The 21556-nt window shown below is 40.4% G+C and overlaps 1 protein-coding gene and 1 non-coding gene across 2 annotated transcripts in view; both read left to right on the forward strand.

Annotated features, from left to right (window-relative positions):
* The first annotated feature begins 3001 nt into the window (after positions 1–3001).
* The window catches only part of STX7 (syntaxin 7), a 50317-nt gene continuing 31762 nt past the window's right edge, over positions 3002–21556 (forward strand). The window contains exons 1-2 of the mRNA XM_007100315.4: positions 3002–3098; positions 8127–8277. Of these exons, the coding sequence (XP_007100377.1) occupies positions 8193–8277 (85 nt within the window). The 5' untranslated portion in view covers positions 3002–3098; positions 8127–8192. The remainder of the gene's footprint in view (positions 3099–8126; positions 8278–21556) is intronic.
* On the forward strand, positions 20230–20336 carry LOC112064651 (U6 spliceosomal RNA). The gene has a single exon (XR_002891585.1). It is a non-coding gene; the product is annotated as a U6 spliceosomal RNA (small nuclear RNA).

Genomic DNA, 21556 nt, shown 5'->3' on the forward strand with positions numbered 1-21556 from the left:
TTTGCAGGGCTACCTAAACTATACCTATTTTTTTTTTCACTTGAATACAAAGGATACAGAGGAATGAAATCTTATTCCTAGTTTTCAAAAGACCTGGAAGAAATCCACTCATATTTTGAAACATGAGAAATTGGAAGGGGCCCAGGAGGAGGATTCAGACTACTGAGCTTTGGTCCTCATTCAGTCAATAACTAGCAGGGTGACCTGAAGAGACCACCAAGCCTCCAGTTCTTCAACAGTGCTTCGTGATGTCCCCTCTCACAGCCCAGGGTTCTATCAAACATGATAGGATGTTTGGAAAGTGCAGCAGACACTACGTAAATGTAAATTCTTTGCATGATAGTTCCTTGAATGACTGAAATGCCTCTTCCTAAATTTACCAACCACTTTTTAATTTCCAACTCCAATGCACAACTTTCGGTTCTTAATTTACTTGAACTTTCTGTGACATGTGCTATCATAGACCATTCCCTCCTTTTTGAAATGTTTTCCTTCATTCTCTACCACACCTTTTCCTGGTTTACTTCCTATCTCTCTGATTACTCCTTTTCAGGGTTTTTCTTCCTCTGCCCTCCCTTAAACACAGAAAGTCCACAACATCCCATCCTTAGAGTTAGTGAGCTCATCTCTTCCCATAGCTCCAACCAGAACTCTATTCGGAACTCCAGCTCACATTCTCAAGTACCTGTAGGACACTGGACATCTCTGAGTCTCACTTCCCCAGAATCTTCAACACAACATGTCCCAAGCTAAACTTACTGTCACTTTGCTCCCTCATTTCACCACCTCCATCCTCAAACTGCAATTACTTTATCAGCAATCTTAGATCTCAGCTACATCATGTTCTGCTCAGTTTTGTGTCTTAAAAAGGAGTCATCTCTTTCATTGTCCATATCTAATTGATTTCCAAGTCTTCTTAAATATTTCTCAAAGCAGTCCTCACCTCCTCTTCTCCAATGTATTTGCCTTACTACAGTCCTTCAAGATCTCTGATATTGGGGAGATTCTTAATTGGGGGATGCTACCATTGCAACAGCCTCCTAAGTGGTCAAAACTCTCTCTCACTTTTATTTCCCTTTATTTTCCCCCATTCTCCAAAGGTTTCTTCAGAGCATGGAATTATGAGCACATCACACCTTTGCTTTCATAGTTTTAACTCCTATTAGATGTTCATTTAACATGATATAGAGGCTTTTCATTATATAAACTCCACTTGACTTTCTAGTCTCATACCCCTCCATTCCACCCACTCTGCTTTAGTCTAATGAAAATTAGAAGAGATCCCTGAGAGTTTGAACTTGCCTGTGATTTTATGAAGTTTTATGTGTTCTTCCTTTTGGCTGGAATGTCCTTTCCCATCTTGTCTTCCCAGTGAAGTCTTACACATTTTTCAGGATTCTATTAACACTTCCCTTTTGCAATGGTCCCTGACCCCACAGTAAGTCGTCCTCATCTCTGGGCTCCCTCTGTGCTGTGTACAAATCTTTATCACAGCATCTCTTGCAGTGTTCTGGGAAGGATCTCACTCTTTGAGCAACCTGAGGGAAAATACTGTATCCTACTCATCTGCAGTGCCTGTCACAGTCCCTGGCACATGGCAGATTCGCAATGAACATGTGCTGAGTGAATTACGTGGTAGGAAGAAATCAAGATTCTGAATTAGGTCATCTGGAACTGTGCTTCTCATAATTATTTGTGTGATTGTGATGACATTTCTTTGGGTTTCAGATTTTTTCATCTGTGAAATGAGGAATTAGAGGTAGCTTTTCTGGTAGGCTTTCTCCAGCTTTAATACTCTATGGCTGAAACTATCACCTATCACAAAGGCTGATATACGTATTTTGTTTGATCACAGAATGTTTTATAAAAAGTTAAGAATACTGAAAAAAAGATTTTTCACATAAAAATTAGAATTTACACTGTATCTTCACAAAACAGATAACTTGATCACATTGGGCCAATATTCCTAAAAGTCTACAATCGGCTCTAGCTGAATCATGCTGCGCGGTGTGTGCCTTCTGTTTGGTCAACCTGCCCATCTCTCTCTTGCCCCCTCTTCACAGAGGCAGAGTATAAGTTGCTGCTTATTACCACACTTATACCACAGTTTTCTTTTGGAAAAAATGAGAAACAGAAAAATTTTCTTGTTCCCATTTCTCTCTTAAAAGTAGAAAAATGAAAAATAAACGGAGAGCCTCTTATGTTTCTTATCCTTGGTTGAGCTCACTCACTTATGCACATATGTATGTATAATTCCAAACAAACTAGAATTTGCTCATGTGGTACCAATTCAAAATATTCTGGTTTTAGTTTTTTTTTCCACCTTAGTCCATCTGGACTTTTGATGTCCTGATGATCCTTTCAGAAAATATTATTGCCTTAATACAAAGGCCTAATTAATTAATTTGGTATTTCTTTCACCTGAAGCAACTGATGCTTTTTATCTAACAATTACTTTATGTTTGAATATTTATCATGAGAACATTCTCTGCTCTTTTCAAATCCTGTTGAATCTACTTCCTGCCCTTCAAGGATGTTTCGAATGACTTGAATGTGCTACGAAAACTTGGTTACTAAGTGAGCACATGAGTGGAAATGACTCCACTCATTGTTCCTGCTAGAACTGCGTATTTGCGTTCGCATTTTTTAATGGACTTGCGAATATGTTCTACTGAGGTTAAGGGTTAGGAAACAAGACAGGCGTGAGTTGATGGGGCGGGCTGAAGACACGAGTCTAGGGAGGCCGGCATCACCTGATAAAGAAAACAGCTGTTCTCCATTCCCTCCTCTTGTTTTTTACACGCAGGATAAGGAGTTCACCATCTACACGTCAGGCCTCAAAGAATACCTCCCTTGCAGTTTTTCTGGAATCCCTATTCCTTAGCTTGGAACCAGAGGGGGCGGGGAAGGGCCGCTGTCATTCAATCCCGCTGGCCAATAAGAGGGGGGCTATCCCCGCCTCCTTCCCAGGGAGGGATTGAGAGCATGCGCACTGGGCGTTCCAGCGCCTCCACCCATCAGCTGAGGCTCGTAGCAGGCGGCGCTCGGGCCCTTGGGTGGCCGGGCCAAAGAAGGAGAAGGAAGCCGAGGACGTCGGGGTAAGAGGAGCCTCTGGAGGGGGTGTCCCTGGCTGGGCGCCCCGAAAGCGCGTGTCCTTGTGGCTGCCGCGCCACCTTGTTTGCGCGCGTTGTCAGGTGGCCGCCGCCCTGCGGTTCGCGGCAGGCTTTCAGGAGTCGGAGGGCCGGTGCTGCTCCAGCGCCGGGAGCGCGCTCCTCCCCACGCCCTCCGGTCCGGCGCGGGTGCGCGGTGCGGTCCAGCTGGTGCCTCCGGCCCAGTCAGGCCGGCCCGCCCTGCGCCGGCTGCACGGCCGCCTCGCCGCCTCCCCCGCCCCGGCCGCCCCGGCCGCTCAGGCGCACCGGCGGGCTGAGCGCTCCGGGGCGGGGCTGGAGCCCGAGCCGCTCCGGCCCAGCTCAGGAAAGCAGCTTCTGCCTCAGGCTGGACACGAATTGACCTCTTCCTCTTTTTAACGCACGGATTTAGAAAACGCGCTTTAAAATTCTCCTCCCGAATATAGAAAAACTGAAGATATATATTTCTATAGTAGAGGAACCATATACGTTTATTCGGAGGCTCATCGTAGTTGGTTTTCTATTTGGCCTGGAGACTTTGACACACTACCTTTCTTTGATCTTTTCAGTACCTGTCCTTAGCTGGTTTGCATAAGGCCCTTTACAGATACATAAAATATTCCAAGATGCCTCTCCACCCCACCTCAGCCCACCTCTCTTGTTTTTTAGGTTGTTACTTTCTTTAAATTCAGACAAAAAGAAAAAAAATGCCTTTCCCGTCAAATGCTATATTTTTTTTTACTCTCAAGTTTCTTACATTTGCTTGCTTCTTATAGACATACATTAATTTTTATTTAATTCAGATCAACATATTCTGACCATAATTATATATAATTTAAAGCTTGCTCGGGATCTGGAAGAAAAGGAAATGATTGTGAAATGCTGTGCTGTTTAGTAATATTGGAGGTGGATGTTTCTTCAGGGGTTGGCCTGATCATCCCCCCAAGGGCAGAGACTGATAGCAGTGTTCAGCTGTGTCTTGTGATGTGGACAGGCCTCTGCTTTGCAGGCCACTTTGAGAAGGTTGTCTCAGACTTGTGACTAGTTAAGAATTATGCTCTAGTTTCAGACTTAATATGATACCATGTGAACTAATTAACATCTGCAGTTTTCTTCAGATATTTTGCTTCTGCTCCTCCCAATCTCAAAGTCAGTCTTAATTTTGCTTATGATCTCAAACTTTAGCCAGGTGCTGCTGGGTGAGAAATTGTATAAAACACCTGTAGTAAGTCTGAATAAGATTTGCCATAATTCTCTTTAATTTGCAAGTTTAATGTGTGTGAAAGAGTGAAAAATAATTCTCGGTATTGTGGACTAAACCCAAATAGTATAATAGTTTGATGGATGGAGGAGCTGAGCTAATGAATGCAGTTAATGTAGTTTATGTAGAGAATGCTCATGTCTGTTAGGAGAGTGATCACCCTCACATTCGTGGAACATCTTCTGTGTCCCTGGCACTGTGGATGCTGCAAGAACATAGCCTTAGATTAATCTCCAAAATATATAAACAGCTTATGAAGCTCAATATTAAAAAAACAAACAACCCAATCAAAAAATGGACAGAAGACCTAAATAGACCTTTCTCCAAAAAAGACATACAGATGGCCAAGAGGCACATGAAAAGCTGCTCAACATTACTAATCATTAGAGAAATGCAAATCAAAACTACAATGACGTGTTACCTCACACCAGTTAGAATGAGCATCATGAGAAAATCTACAGACAACAAATGCTGAAGAGGGTGTGGAGAAAAGGGAACCCTCTTGCACTGTTGGTGGGAATGTAAATTGATACAGTCACTATGGAGAACAGTATGGAGGTTCCTTAAAAAACTAAAAATAGAATTACCATATGACCCAGCAATCCCACTACTGGGCATATATCCAGAGAAAACCATAATTCAAAAGACACATGCACCCCAATGTTCATTGCAGCACTATTTACAATAGCCAGCTCATGGAAGCAACCTAAATGCCCATCGACAGACGAATGGATAAAGAAGATGTGGTACATATATACAGTGGAATATTACTCAGCCATAAAAAGGAACGAAATTGGGTTATTTGTAGAGACGTGGATGGACTTAGAGACTGTCATACAGAGTGAAGTAAGGAAGAGAAAAACATATCGTATATTAACACATATATGTGAAATCTAGAAAAATGGTACAGATGAACCGGTTTGCAAGGTAGAAATAGAGACACAGATGTAGAGAACAAACGTATGGACACCAGGGGGGAAAGTAGGGGTGGTGGTGGTGGTGGTGGGATGAACTGGGAGATTGGGATTGACATGTATACACTAATATGTATAAAATAGATAACTAATAAGGACCTGCTGTATAAAAAAAAAAAGATAGCCTTGTCTCTCTCATGTTTATGTTCCAGAGGTAGGGATAGATAATAAATGATATACTAACTAGATCATTTTAAATGGTGATTAGTACTATGATGCAGTAGGTTAGATCAGCAGAGTGACAGAGTGGTGACTTCTCACTTCAAATCAAAGTGAATATGGAATGCTCCAGCACGTGATGAGACTTTGCTGGGGAAGAGGAGCAAGTCACATGGAGATCATGGGAAGAGCCCTTCAGGGAGAGGAAATGGCACCAAGCAATAGTCCAAGGCAGCGATAAGCCTAGGACATCCTGGATCTGAAAGAAGGCCCCAGAGTTCACTGTCGTAGAAATGGTAATATTTACCCTCAGACTGGGTGTGTGTTCTTAGGAAATAGGTACATTTATTCATTCTACAAATATTTATTAAGCACCTATTGTATATCCAGATACTGAGAGTAGAGCAGTCCACAAAATAGACCAAAAAAAAAAAAAAATGAAAACTGAAAACAAAAAACCTGCCCTTCTGGGAACTTATCATTTTGGAGCACAGGGTGGAGGGAAGTCCTGTGCTTTGTGCTGGTGCTCACCATTAAGAAAGTGAAACTGACTATTTCTGTTGCTTTATCCACACAGGATTTATAGAGCATGAGATTTATGTTAATGGGAATCTTAAGGAGTCTACACTGTGTCCAGTAGTAACTAGGGGTAATGTTCGACACTCAAGATTTTTTTTTAAAATTCCCTTTGTTCTTTTATCTGTGCTCTTTAGAAACAGTCTTGAGAAGATTCTCAGTATGAGTATTGCACCTTGATCCTCTCTTCCTGTCTTTCTCTTTATAGTGTTTATATATCCTCATAGCAAACTAATTATTGAGATTTTTGGTGAGCACTGTTCAATAGAACTTTCTGCTGTGATGGAAATGTTCCATACGTGAGCTTTCCAAGCCACTGGCCACACATGTGATATCTGAACACTTGATAGTGCAGGTATAGATACTGAGTTACTGTTATTCTGAGCAATAAAACTAGGAATTCTGAACGAGCTTTCAAAAGTGTACAGCCAAAGTACTTTAGTGCATCTTAGCTCTGGGCTAGGTGCTGGAGACTGATGTGGAAAGCAGACATCAGAATAACTTGGCTGATGCAGCCTGTGTGCAAAGATCGTACACTGTTAAGTCAGTTTATAGTTAGCTCCCTATCTATATGTTTATATACATATATTTTAAAGTATAGTCAGTTATTTGGATCCTTTATTTCTCATATCTCATCATCAGGAGAGCCAACCACTGTTGTCGTTTAGATATCACTGTTAGCAGAATGAGAGAGAAGAGGTGTAAGCTGTTTGGCAGTGTTACCTTGATCCATGCATGTAGTTATCCCAAGCCTAATTCCTCATCTTCCTTGTGGGTTTAGCAAAACTTCATACAGGGTCTGCAGAAAGGTGATAAATTTGGTTTTTCAATTGAGTGGGCTCACCTGTCCTTAATTTTGTTATACAGGGAAGCAACAATATGGTTTTGTGTTTTCAAAACATAGACTCTAAGATTTAGTTTCAAATTTTAGCTCTTTTCTTAAACATGTTGCTTATTCTCATTATGCCTCAGTTTCTTCATTTGAAAAATCATAATTATTGTTGTATCTACCTCATAAGCTTGGTGGAAGAATCCACTAAGAAAATACATGTGAAAGTCCTAAACACAATGCTTAGGAGATAATAAGTCAGCTATAGTTAATCTTGTTGAATTTTTCTTTCTCTTCCATCATTCACAATTTCTTTTCATTCTTCGCTCAGCACTGAGCTGAGGGAATCACCATTGCACCCCTTCTCTAAGGAAATGCCAACCAGTCCCCCAGTGGCAGCTCTTTGGATGAATGAAGCTTAGTTATCTCACCAGCAGGAACTTTCTCAAATTTAGGCGCTTGAGTAAAGGGATGAGGAAAACTGGTAGTTTCTAGCTGATTGGTTGATTCTCTAAAGGGGGGAAAAGGAGACCATAAAAGAAAACAGGAGAAGGCTTAGACCAGAGCCTTGTTGAGTTTTGAGGGTTGAGGGAAATGCTACAGTACCAAGTGGCAATCCACAGGACTGGTTATACTCCCTCTTCGGGGCGAGAGCAGGCCTCAGCTACTCGTGTGGTTGTGTGGTCCTGATGCAAGGGATCGGACCTGTTGATGCTGGTCCTGTAGATGCAAGAGTGGATCTTTACCTTTCTTCTGTATAGAGTGGGAAAGTTCTTGGTCCCTGGATGTGCAGTATCTTATTTGGATCCTGGCAGCAGGCCCAAATGCTAAGTGTCTTCCCCAAAGTAGAGATTTCCTGTTGCCAGTTCCACTGGCAGTTAAAAAGGCATTTGGCGAGTTCCTATAGTTTCAAAGGCATATAGACACTAAAGAGAGTTAAGAGTGTGACTTGGAGACGTGGATGTGAGACTCAGTTGTGTGTTGGTGTATTTGTGTATGTATATGGAAGAGCACCCCTAAGAGAGTACATAAATAAGAAAGAGGAACACTTCCTTATACAGTGTGTTTGTGTGAGCTAGATTTCAACCCTAGTAGGATCATCAAATTTGTACTTGTAACCTCCCAGATCAATAATTTGGAAAGTGTAAGCCAGTAACTTTAAAAATGCAATTATATGACTTTTCTTTTATGTTCTTTAGGTGACTGCTTAGAAAACTGCACAGCCCACCAACAGCTGATGAAATTAGCGAACAAGCAAATCAACTATGTCTTACACTCCAGGAATTGGTGGTGACCCCGCCCAGCTGGCTCAGCTTATCTCTTCCAACATCCAGAAGATCACACAATGTTGTGAGTTGAGTTTTTAAATTGACTTCATTGTTTGTTTTCAATTCTTCATTGAAACTTGGTGGAGATTCAAAAAAGGACAATTAGTGTTCCTCCAAGAGCAGATTTTAAAAGGCTAGACTTCTTTAGAGTAAAGATAAGGAGTAATTCTATTAGAAGAGATAACACTTAACTGTATTTTTCTGTAGAGTGTCAGGCACCTGATAAACATTCATTAATGAAAGAAAGATTTAAAAGGATAGACGGATAGATACTTAGGTTTGCATTAAAACTATCAGGTTCTAGATGAGATAAATGAGATTTGATGAAATCTCATAGGTTTGGCACTGGGAAGCACTGTCAAGCACTATCAGTACTCCTCAGAATATATATAAGAAATTAAAAGAAAATCCCTGTAGCAGATTTGAACCTATAGAGTTTTTTAGTTTTTCTTTCTGAATCACAGCTAATCATATACCTAGATTATTCCGGTCATTTTGTGATCAGTATTTTGGCCCTCTGGGCATGCCTGAACTCTTTCAGAGTGTGTTACTATGTATAGTTTTATTCTTCAGCCTACTTCATTAAGGCTACTCTCTTTACCAGAATGCTAAACACACTGTGGAACATCTGGAATGTTTTCGGATGACCAACTGTGTTTCTCTAATCATTAACTTCCCAACAGTTACTACTCTGCCCGAATGACTGAAATGAGATATCAGTGTGTTTTGGAGGCAGAGGGAGGAAAACTAGATTATAGATAGCTCTGAGAAAGTGCTGCCCTGCACAGCAGTGTAGGAGACCCTTGTCCTGATTTGGGGCAGCTCCTGTTTTCTTTGGCTGTCCTTGGAGGAGCAAGGAGGCGGATCGCATAGAGGTATCACTTTGTCCCCAGTAAGGTCTATAGGATTGCTACGTCAAGGATTGTTCCAGTTTGTCCTGGGGCACCAGCGTTGGCTGGCTCCACCTTGCTCTTCTGGCTTCAGACTGTTCCCATGGTAGCCCAAAGGGCCTCTCCTTTTTGTGGCTCCCTTGCTGCTGAATAGAAATGGTGCTAGTTTGCCTCAGGCTACTTGTGTGAAAATTATAGTTTTAATTTGCACGTGTGGAAAATCAGGACCTTTATCCAAGAAAGGAGGCCAGGAGGTCTTTTTCTGTAGGATAGGGCGGGTATCCTGTGTTGGGAAAGCTAAACGGTGTCAGGAATTCTGGGAAGAAGATGAGGAATGACTGTAGTGCATGGTGAGTACAGAAGCCGTGTGCACTTAGTGGTGTGAAAGATACATGGATTGGAGATGGTGTGTGAGCTTGAACTGGAAGGAAGGAAGCGTTAACTTCAGTCAGGTCACACTCTCTCAGAAAGAGATCAGTTCATGAGACCAGCCAGATGATATGAGGTAGATTGGACCACAGTTGCATATTCATGGCATAGTTGATAGCTAAGTGTGTGACTACATCGTGGTTTGGGGCAGTCTTGGAGTACATGGGAGGGTGATGATAAGAACCGAAACTCTTGTTTTTAGCAGCCTTGTGAAGAGCTGTTAAGGAGACTGGGACTGTTAACTCTGAGAAGGTACAATCACCACCTTCAGATATTTGAAGAACTGTCTTGTCTAAAACACAAGAAATGTACTCTACTTGATCATAGAGGCCTCCACAGATGAACGGAAGCAACAGCTTGAGAAAGGAATAAGGGGTTTTGAATAATCCTAGTTGTTGAGGGATAGAATTGTCTACCTCAGGAGCAGTGCAGTCCCTGTTACTAAGCAGCATATGGTGGTGAGATATTTCTCAGGTCTGTAATTAAGACACTGGAATAATAGTTAAACAGATGACTTTTCATTTTTATGTTAAGTCTTTATTCATTCAGCAAATAATTTATAGGGCACCGACTGTTTGCTAGTCACTGTTTCAGACCCTGGGAATCGAGCAGTAAACAAGATCCACAAGGTCCTGTTCTCCTGTAGTTTTCAGTGTGAGGAGAAACTGATGGTTTAAAAATTTAATGAACAACATAATTCCCTATGAAGAAAAAAAAAATGAGAGTGATGTGATGAGAGCAAGTGATGAGGGAGAAGCTGCCTTAGCTTAGGTGGTTCTGTGAATGTGGAAGAGAAGGGGCTGGTAGTGAGAAAATACTGGGAAAGAGCATTTAGATGGAGGCCACAGCTGGTATTTTTAAAAAGCAGTCCAGAGCTTAGGGTGTTCAGAAAATAGGAAAAAAAGGAAAAATCCAATGTGGCCAAAGCACAGCACTTGAGGCAAGAGTGGCAGGAGATGAAATCAGAGAGGAGGCCAATCAGGTCACCTAAAGCCTTGGAGGCCATGTGGAGCTTAAATTTCGTTCTAAGAGGCAGGAAGAGACACAATCAGATCTGCACTTTGAAAAGATTACTTTGGCTGCTGCTTAGAAAATAGACTTTGAAGAAATAGAAGGAGAACACACAGGCCATGGCAGGGCTCTGATGAGAGAGATGTTGGCTTGCACCAGGGTGGTAGCAAGGGAGATGGAGAGAAGTGATGGATGTACTGTGGAGGCACAGACAGCAGGACTTGCTGATGCATGGGGGTGGGGTGAGAGGGAGAGGGGAGACCAGGATGGACCATGGTTTTTGCTTTGAGCAACCAAGTGGATGGTGGTGAGTATGTACTAAGATGGGACGAACTATAGTTCAGGAGATGTGGGGAGAGTTTTGTTTTGGCCAAGTAAATTTTGAGGTGTCTTTTAAACATCTAAGTGGGGATGTCAGACATCTAGTTTAGATATATGAATTTGGAGATCAGAGTGTCATCAGAATATAAATGGTATTTAAAACCATAGGTCTGGGCTTCCCTGGTGGCGCAGTGGTTGAGAGTCCGTCTGCCGATGTGGGGGACGCGGGTTCGTGCCCCGTTCCGGGAGGATCCCACATTCCGCGGAGCGGCTGGGCCTGTGAGCCATGGCCGCTGGGCCTGCGCATCTGGAGCCTGTGCTCTGCAACAGGAGAGGCCACAACAGTGAGAGGCCCACGTACCGCAAAAAAAAAAAAAAAAAAAAGAAAAAAAGAAAAAGAAATAAAACCATAGGTCTAAAATAATCACAGAGGAGTGAGTAGAGTTCAGAGAAGAGTGTTGGAGCATATAAAAAAATGTAGAAGTCAGGAAGGCAGGGAGAAAACACCATAGTCAGGGAAGGAGTGACCAGTGAGGTAAGAAGAAAATCAGGCTCTGCTGGGTTTCCAGAAATTCAAAGAGTGTTTCAAGAATGAGTGAGGCATCATGTGTCTAATGCTGCCAACAGACTGAGTGAGATAAAAGCAGAGAATGGGATCTGGCAAACTGGTGTCTTTGAAAGAATAAATCCCCGGCTATATTCCAGGGATGCAAAGCTGGTTCAACGACCACAAATCAGGCCATGTGATATACATACACCACATTAACAAAATGAAGGATAAAAATCATAAGATCATTTCAATAGATACAGAAAAAACATTTGACAAAATTTAACATTCATTTATGATAAAAATTCTCAACAAAATGGGTATAGAGGGAACATACTTCAACATAATAACAGCCATATGTGATGGGCCTGCAGCTAATATCATATTCAGTGGTGAAAAGCTAAAAGCTTTTCCTCTAAGATCAGGAAAAAGATAAGGACGCCCATTATTGCCACTTTCGTTCAGAAATATTGGAAGTCCTAGACAGAGCATTTAGGCAAGAAAAATAAATAAAAGGCCTCCAAACTGGAACGGAAGAAGTAAAACTGTCACTATTTGTAGAGGACATGATATTATATGGAAAACCTTGAAGACTCCATCAAAAAACTGGTAGAACTAATAAACAAATTTAGTAATGTTGCAGGTTACAAAATCAGTACTCAAAATCTGTTGTGTTTCTGTACACTAATAACAAACTATCAGAAAGAGAAATTAAGAAAATCCCATTTATAATTGTATCAGAAAGGAATAAATTTAACCAAGGTTGTATACTGGAAACTATCAGACATTAAGAAAAGAAATTGAAGGAGACACAAATAAATGAAAAGATATTCCATGCTCATGGATCAGAAGAATTAATATTATGTCCATACTACCCACAGCAGTTTACAAATTCAGTGCAATCCTATCAAAATTACAATGGTATTTTTCACAGAATAAACAGTCTTAAAATTTGTATGGAGCTGCCAAAGACCCTGAATAGCCAAAGCAATCTTGAGGTAAAAGAACAAAGCTGGAGTCCTCACCCTCTCTGTTTTTAAACTCTATTACAAAGCTATTAAACTCTATTACAAAGCTAATAACAATTAAAACAGTATGGTATTGGCATTAAAGACAGACACATAGATCAATGAAACAATAGCGAGCCTAGAAATAAACCCATGTATATATCATCAGTTAATTTACAGCAAAGCCAAGAATATACAATAGAAAAAGGACAGTCTCTTCAATAAATCATGTTGGGAAAACTGGACAGCCACATGGAAAAGAATGAAACGGGACCACTGTCTTACACTATACACAAAATTAACTCAAAATGGATTAGACTTGAACATAAGACCTGAAACCATACAACTCCTAGAACAAAACATAGGTGGTAAGCTCCTTGACATAGGTCTTGGCAATGATTTTTTGAATCTGATAACAAAAGTGAAGACAACAAAAGCAAAAATAAACAAGTAGGACGCATCAAACTAAAAAGTTTCTGCACAGCAAAGGAAACCAAAAAGACAAGAAATAACAGGTTTGGTGAGGATGTGGAGAAAAGGGAACCCTTGTGCACTGTCGTTGGGAATGTAAATTGGTTCAGCCACTATGGAAAACAGTGTTGGAGATTCCTCAAAAAATCAAAAGTAGAATTACCATACAATCCAGCAGTACTCTTTCTGGGTTTTTATCCAAAGAAAACAAAAATACTAGATTGAAAACGTATCTACACTCCCATGTTCATTACAGCATTATTTACAATAGCCAAGATATGGAAGCCACCTAAGAGTCCATGGATAGACGAATGGATAAAGAAGATGTGGTGGGTGGGTGGGTGGGTGGATGGATGGATGGATGGATAGATAGATATACACAATGGAATATTATTCAGCCATTAAAAGAAAAAGAATGAAATCTTGCCATTTGCGATAACATGATTATACCTCAAGGGCATTCATTGTGTTACGTGAAATAAGTCAGAGAAAGGCAAATACCATATGATCTTTCTTATACGTGGAATCTAAAAGAAACCCCAAACCAGAAAAACTAAGTTCATAGGTATGGAGAACAGATTGGTGGTTGTCAGGGGTAGGGAGTGGGAGAAATGGGTGAAGGGGGGGGGTCAAAAGGTAAAAATATATATTTTTTAAATTAAAAAAAAAAGATGGTTCACAAATTTTGGTAATTCAGTAAAAGAAAAAAAAAAAGAAAGGTGGTTTCCTATCCACGTTCCAAGTGTAGATGGAGAAGAGGAGGCAGAAGGACTGACCTCTTCCATTTAAAGAGACTTCCTAGCATCCTACTCACCTCTGCATATATTATTGACCAGAATTTAGACAGTCACATGGCTACACCCACTACTAGGAAAGCTGAAAGCATCTTTTAGCTGGATTGCAATGTGCTCACTAAAAATGGGGACTGCTCCACTTGAGAGAGAAAGGAGAAATCAGTATTTAGGAGGCAACTAGTAGATTCTACCATGGAAATAGAGGGTCAAAGAAAAGGTGCATTTTTTCCACTACAAAAGAGAGATTCTAGTGAGAGTATACTTGCAAAAGAATTGTCTTTGAAGGTGAGAGGCGATGGGGAATAGACCACTAATGAGTAGTTTGCCTTTTATCTACTGTACAGATTTGGTGCAGAGTGTGATGGGTAAAGATGGAAAGTTTCTGTCTGAGTGTTTCTAAATAAAATAGGAGGCAAAGGCATCAGATAGAGAATGGGAGGGAAAGTTGTTAGAAGTTTATGGAAAGAAGAGAAGGTGCATTACTTGTAGTTTTGACAGTTGAGAGAATGGATGTACCAGGGAAGCAGAGAAGCGTTGTGTGGCAGTTTGAGTACTCGTTTGAGGTTTGGGTTCATGAATTTAGTGAAACCAGTCATCACGGTGTATATTTTTAATTCTAAGATTCAATGTTTAAATGATGGGAAGTTTAGATTTCAGTAGAGCAAGTTATTGCTAAAAGTCTAACCTACCATCCAGTGTGCATTAGTGATAAGGGCTATGCAGAAATCACGTGGAAGTGAAAGGGAGAAGTGTGAAATTTCAGTTCACTTTTTTCTACATCTGGTAATGCTAATAATACTGGATGTGATTAAATAAGATGGTACTTTGCACCACATTAGGTGCTTCTCTTCACACTGCATTTGCATCTTTTGAATTTGTGTCAGTACAAATTATCTAATTTTACAAAAGAAATCTAAAGAGAAGGTACTGTAAGTAAGGTAATCCCCTTGTACTTAGAATATGTGCATCTGTTCAACTAAAGCTAAAGTCTTCCTGAGTACTGCAGTGGGAAAAGTTTGTTTTCATTTTAGCTTTGATTACGATCAACAAAAACTTGTAAAATATTGTTGTATGGTTTAATTTATACGAAAAATATATTGAGTTGTATGGTTTAATTTATACCAAAAATAGCAATCAAAAGACTTGATTCTTGGAGGAACCCAAGAATAACATTTAGTAAGACTGGAATTTTGTGAGTTTTTAAAATAGTATTCTGGCAGTTCTTTTTTGCAAAGAGTAGGATAGATGAAACAAAATGTTTTTAAACTTAGGTGTTTTTTTTTTTCCTGTTAAACTACTTTTTGTTAAAAAATTAACCTATAGTCTTATTGATTTGCTTTACTTGTGAAGTATTTCAACCACATTACAATAATGTAATTTATATTAAACATAAAATATTTAAATACTATAAATACATAACTAAAATATATTAGACAGAAATAAAATTGTATTAAATAATATCACTTTCTAAGTATAAGTAGTAAACAGATGTTCTAAATTAGAACTTTATTAGAGATTTCTCTGTGGAACATTTAAAATGGTTAAGAAACTATTTTTATCCTAGGGGAGAAAGTGTTCTGTTGACTTTGAATCAGAAAGGTGTCTGTGCTTCATCCTTTGCCCTGGCGTTGACAGTATTCTCTGTCACTGGCCCTGACACAGCATTAAATCTTTCTCAACCCAGTGCTCTAGGCAACCATTCCCAGTAGACTGGAGTAGCCATCTAAATAAAATCGATTGTTATCCAAGGTCTGGAAGATCATAGTGCATCAAAGACATGCTTAGATTTAGTTCTCAAACTTCAGATTTAGTTCTCAAGTTTTTTTTAAAAAAGTACCATTTTCATTAACAGTGTGTGGAAAGGAGATACACACTCATTTACCTTTTTTTTTTTCTTTAACATCTTTACTGGAGTATAATTGCTTTAGAATGTTGTGTTGGTTTCTGCTGTATAACAAAGTGAAACAGCTATCTGTATACATATATCCCCATATCCCCTTCATTTACCCTTTAACATCCGTCTGTATTTTCTTTGAGACAGGCTCCTACCTGTGACATATAGGACAAGGATAAGCAAGCCTCTGTGGGTTGAAAATGCTGAACCTATTATATGAGGTGAACCAGAGTAGGGTATTTCACAGGGGCCCTTCATCCTGCAACAAACACAATACAGAAAAATGGATTCAGGACACACGGAACACACAGAAAGAGCTCGTGTTTTTGAAAGAAGCAGATAAATATATTGAAATCCATCACATAATTAAACATTGAGGTTTTTTTAACTTTTAAAAAAATAGAAGTATATTATATATATTGAGTTGTATACCAATTATTAGTATATAGCTCGATGAGTTATGTTACACCACCACACGTCAGGAAATAGAATATTACCAGCCCCCTGGAGCCCTTCTCATGCTTAGAGCCCCCTCCATACTCTCCAGAGGTAACCAGTGTCCCGACTTCTAATGTCGTTGATTAATGTTCCTAGTTTTTAACTTTATCTAATGGAATCAAGAAATATGTTTTATATTGAAGTTCTTTCTCCCATTAGGTTTGTGCAGTTCATCTGTGTTGTTGCAGGTAGCTGTCAGTCATTTGTTTTCATTACTGTATTCAAGTATACCACATCTAGTTATTCTTTCTGCTGTTGGTGGACATTTGGAGTGTTTCTGTATTTTTGCTTCATTTGGTTTTGTTTTTTGCTTTTATGGACAATGCTGAACATTCTTGTACGTTCTTTTATTTCATATGTGTGTCTAGGAATTGGGTTGCTGGGTCACAGGATATGTATATGTTCAGTTGTAGTAGATATAGGTAAACAGTTACCTAAAGTAGTGGTTCCAGATTGTACTCCCACCAGCCAGGGTATCAGAGTTTGTGTTGCTCCAAATCCTTGCCAACATTTGGCATTTATAGTCTTAAATTTTACTCATTTTAGCCACAGTGTGTCCCACTGTGATGTATATTGCAATTCCCTGATTAGAATCAGACTTTCAGAATGTAGCTGAGCTAAGAAAATCAATGAGACAATAGGAAAAGTTTCTAATTAGGCAGGCTATATGTGCGTGCTTGCTCTTTCCCGAAATCACATCCAACAGCAGTGTGGCCTGAGTAAGCTGTTTTGCCTTCCAAGGCATGATTTTCTTATGTATTTTTTCTGTGGGCCGGATTATGGTCTGTTCCAACTTTAACAGGCTATAATTTTAACCAAGTTAAAGTTGTAAAAAATCCTGAAAGCTCTAACATACGCAGGATTATTCTCTTTGTTATTAAGAAACCAGTTGCCATATCCGGACCCATCATGCATGCTTTTAAACTCCCGTAATGGAAACAGTCATTCACAAGTTAGCCACAAGTGGAGTTCCACTAAGAGTTACATATCTAAGTATTAGGAGGTGGGAGAGTTGTGGTCACAAGGGATTCTGGAGTGAATCATGTCAGAAGTAACTAAGTTATGAATTGCAGGAAATTGATAGATAGGAATAACCACAGCTGACCATGAAACACAGTCGTTGAGATAAAATTTTCCCATACGTACATATTACAGTAAATCTTATCAGTGCTAATGAGAATTCTGGCATTTGAGTATTGGTTTAAAGAATAATGTAAAAGATGGCTTCCTTGGTGGTGCAGTGGTTAAGAATCTGCCTGCCAATGCAGGGGACACGGGTTCGAGCCCTGATCCGGGAAGATCCCACGTGCCACGGAGCAACTAAGGCCGTGCGCCACAACTACTGAGCCTGTGCTCTAGAGCCCACGAGCCACATCTACTGAGCCCACATGCCATAACTACTGAAGCCCGCATGCCTAGAGCCTGTGCTCCATAGCAAGAGAAGTCACTGCAATGAGAAGCCCATGCACTGCAACGAAGAGTAGCCTCCGCTTGCAGCAACTAGAGAAAGCCCGTGTGCAGCAGCAAAGACCCAATGCAGCCAAAATAAATAAATAAAATTTATTTTTTAAAAAAGGAAGATACAGAGTGGCTAAAAGCTAGCCTTTGGAAAATGAACCCAATAGATCCATTGGTAAATTTATAAAATATACTCAGCAGAATGTGTAAGTGCAGAAGTTTTCTGGTTTTTAACAGAAATATGCATGGTATGTCATAATGTGCTTATGTGTGTGTTCCGGAAGATTTGAGAAGTCAGAACTTTTTAGGGGGGCATAAAATGTGTGAACTTAAGCCCATGTTATAAAGGTTAAGAGAAGGTGACTGAAAAAGGTCTGTGTTGAATCTTCATTGTTTTATTTTTTATCATTTATCTCCTATAGATTAAAACTGTGGGTCCAACACAGACTTGTTTAGATTTGAAGTAAATATTATTGGTTTCTCTGTGTTGCAATTAGCTTCTCATTCTGTGTGCGTCCTTTTCTTGTTTATTAGGCAGGATCAGTGCTTGGCTCTTGTCCCTGTAAAAGTCCTTAGGTCTTTGAGATGAAACATAAAATCTCTACAAAAGCTTGAGCCCTTCTGTTGTTACACTTTTGAGAATGAACGCAGTTCTTTTAACTACAGCCTGGTGAAAGGGACACTAGTTTTGCACCTTAACACGTGACTGCAGGAAAGGGAAGCTAGTTATCATTGAGTTCTCCTTTTTGGTTGCCAGGGCAAATTTTCTTTAAAAAAAGAACTCCAGTCCTGAGAAGTTAATGAATTGACTGGAACTGTGTATTTACCCAGGAATTGGAGGTGTTACCTTTTGTTTCCTGGGGTGGTCTGGTGGACAGGAAGGCAGTTTACAGAGGGAAGGGAGTTGAAAACGTGTTCTTCTCTCTCTCTTTCCCTCCTGTCCTCCCTCCCCTAAAATGCCCTTTGTTATATCTACTTCTAAGGTCACACGTCTGAAAATACCTGGTTGAATTTTTTCCCCTTGAGGAGAAAAGCTTCAATAGCTTTGATTTCATTGTTGTGATTTTCTTCATGCCTAAGGTGTTGACATAGAACAGAGCTAGGAGTGGAAATTAATGTCTTATCCAAGGGAATTTGAATAGAGAACAACCATCCTTTCTTCTCTCTGGTGATTTTTCCTACGTGACTGAACACGAGTGCTGTTTATGACTGAATGTGAGTGAACATTTTCTGTTTGTTTTATGAACTAAAACTTTAAGATATGCTCCAGGGAGCTCTGTCCCTCACTGCTCCTATATGTGAACCATCTACATACCTCTGTCCCGAACATGAATTTTCTTACACCGTTGGTTCCAACCCCAATCCCTAGTACTGTGTGTCTTTGCTCCCCATTTGCAACCTAAGTGTACATCCTATTGGTTCTCCCTGCAAAATTTGTCCATTTCTCTCCATCTCTGCTGTCATCACCCAGGTCCCAGCTGCTGCTCTTTCTTTTCGGCATGACTGCAGCCTCTGAAATGTCCTGCCTGCTTCCATTCCTGCCTGTCTACAGTCTATTCTCCATACTATAGCCCAGGTGAACGGTCAGTCAGACCATGCCATCTCACAGCTGGAAACTCTGCAGTGATTCCCGTGGCACTCACAGTCTAATATAAATCCCCACCATGCCTCACAACGCCCTCCAGATCTGATCCTGCCCCCATTTGCCAACTCCTACCACTCTCCCCTTTGCAGCTGCAAGATTGCAGATTTCAGCCACATTGGCTGCCTTTCTGCTGCTTGAACAGTTGAGCTCCTTCTTACCTCAGGGCCTTTGCGCTTACTTTTCCTCTGCTTCAGACATCTTCCCAAATCTTCACACAGTTGGCTCCTCCTTGGCTTTTAGGTCTTAGCCCAGAGGTCACATCCTTAGAGATGTTTTCCCTGACCTATCATTTTTCTTCCTCCACTCATTCTTTTTCTCATTAACCAGTTTGTTTTTGTAATGCCTTTGATCAGTAAATTAAACTACCACCTTGTCTACTTATTTTCTGCATTCCCTACCAGAATGGCGGCTCCTGAAGAGAAAGGGCTTGTTCACAGCTCTGTTTGTAAGAACAGTGCCTGACCATGAGTCAGCCCTCAATAAAATTGGAATGAATGATCTCAAGTAGGTTACCCAATGTATCTAAACTACGTTTATCTATTTTCAACAAGTAGGGATAAGTGTGCCTCGCCTGTAGCAACCATTATAAATGTTTATTTCTTTTCTTTCCTTTGACCTTAGGGCAGCAATCTCCCCTCACTCATTTGGTAATGAGATGCTGGCTTGTGAATTCTTTTGTATTTCATCTTTATCATTTTTTGTAAGTGCCAGCATTTTTTTTCCTTAACTACAAGGGTCTGTAATCTCTTCTGTGGCTGGGGATCGTACCTCTATGCAGAATTATATCCCTCAAGAGTTTTGCATACGGAGGCTAGTAAGGATTTATTGGATGATGAAGGATAGAACAGAAAGGATAGAATAGAAAATTTCAGAAGAGAATGTTGTGATTCCAAGATGTGACACTGGAGGGAAGGAACGTGGTTTGATAAGATGGGAAGCTCTCAGAAATCCTGACTGCAATGTAAAATCACCTGCATGAGGAAGAAACAAGTTATATAAAGGAATCTTAGTGCTCGCTTCAGCAGCACATATACTAAAAATGGAACGATACACAGACGATTAGCATAGCCCCTGCACAAGGATGACATGGGGAAAAAAAAAGAAGAAAAATCTTAAAGGAAAGGCACGTTACCTTTCTACCTTTCTGTGAGCCCAGTTCTGAAAAAGAAGCAGTTGTTGAATGTGAATAATGGAAAGAGAGAGGGGAATGAGAAGGGTACAGAAATTACACTATGATACATTGATACACGCAGCATTTGGAAGTACTAGGAACACTTCTGGGGGGCTGGGACTGCTGCTTCAAATAATTGAAGGGGTGTCAGGTGGAAGAGGGTCACCCTTCCTTCTGTATGATATTAAGGAGGGCAGTTAAGAGATGAGTAGAAAGAAATTGCAGCAAATATGAGTGGTCCTTCCAGCAGGGCTTTCCAAGGATGCTGTGGACTGGTACAAGTTATTCATACAGGTGTTTGAGCTTAGGTCAAACATACTTAACAGGTATCTTTTTACTCATTAGTACTGTTTTTTAACCTTCCTCTCACATAAGCACTGTCAGGGTCCTTCTTATGGACTGAATTTCGTCCCCCCGGTATTCGTATGTTGATGTCCCAACCCCCAATGTGACTGAATTTGGAGATAGGGCCTTTATAGAGGAAATTAAGGTTAAGCGAGGTCATAAGGGTGGGGCCCTAATCCAGTATGACTGGTGTCCTTATAAGAAGAGGAGAGACACCAGGGATGCCCAGGCACAGAGAAAAGGCCACATGAAGACACAGTGGGAAGGAGGCCATCTGTAAGCCACGGAGAAGCCTCAGGAGAAGCCAGCCCCACTGGCACCTTGACTTTAGACGAAGAGGAGAGACACCAGGGATGCCCAGGCACAGAGAAAAGGCCACATGAAGACACAGTGGGAAGAAGGCCATCTGTAAGCCACGGAGAAGCCAGCCCCACTGGCACCTTGACTTTAGACTTCCAGCCTCCACCCAGAACTGTGAGAAAATAGAATTCTGTTGTTTAAGCTACCAGTCTGTGGTATTTTGTTATGGCAGACCTCACAAACTAAACACAGCCCTGCATTCCTTGGCATGGTGCACTGGGATTTAAAGTTATGGGAAACCCAGATAATGGTGAAGTTTGCTTTTGAATCCCGAGATTCTACAGTTTGTTGTAACTAATTGTATTTCAAAAGTAATGTGCACTACTGTGCTTAGGAAGATATTATTGATCACATGATACAGAATGGGAGAAGAGGTATTTATTTTAACTTCTTTTGACTTTTGTGAAAAATTCAAGATTACGAAAGATGTTTTCATTTACTAAATAGCACATTAAGAATA

This window comes from Physeter macrocephalus, chromosome 10 (assembly GCF_002837175.3).
Source record: "Physeter macrocephalus isolate SW-GA chromosome 10, ASM283717v5, whole genome shotgun sequence".
NCBI lineage: Eukaryota > Metazoa > Chordata > Mammalia > Artiodactyla > Physeteridae > Physeter > Physeter macrocephalus.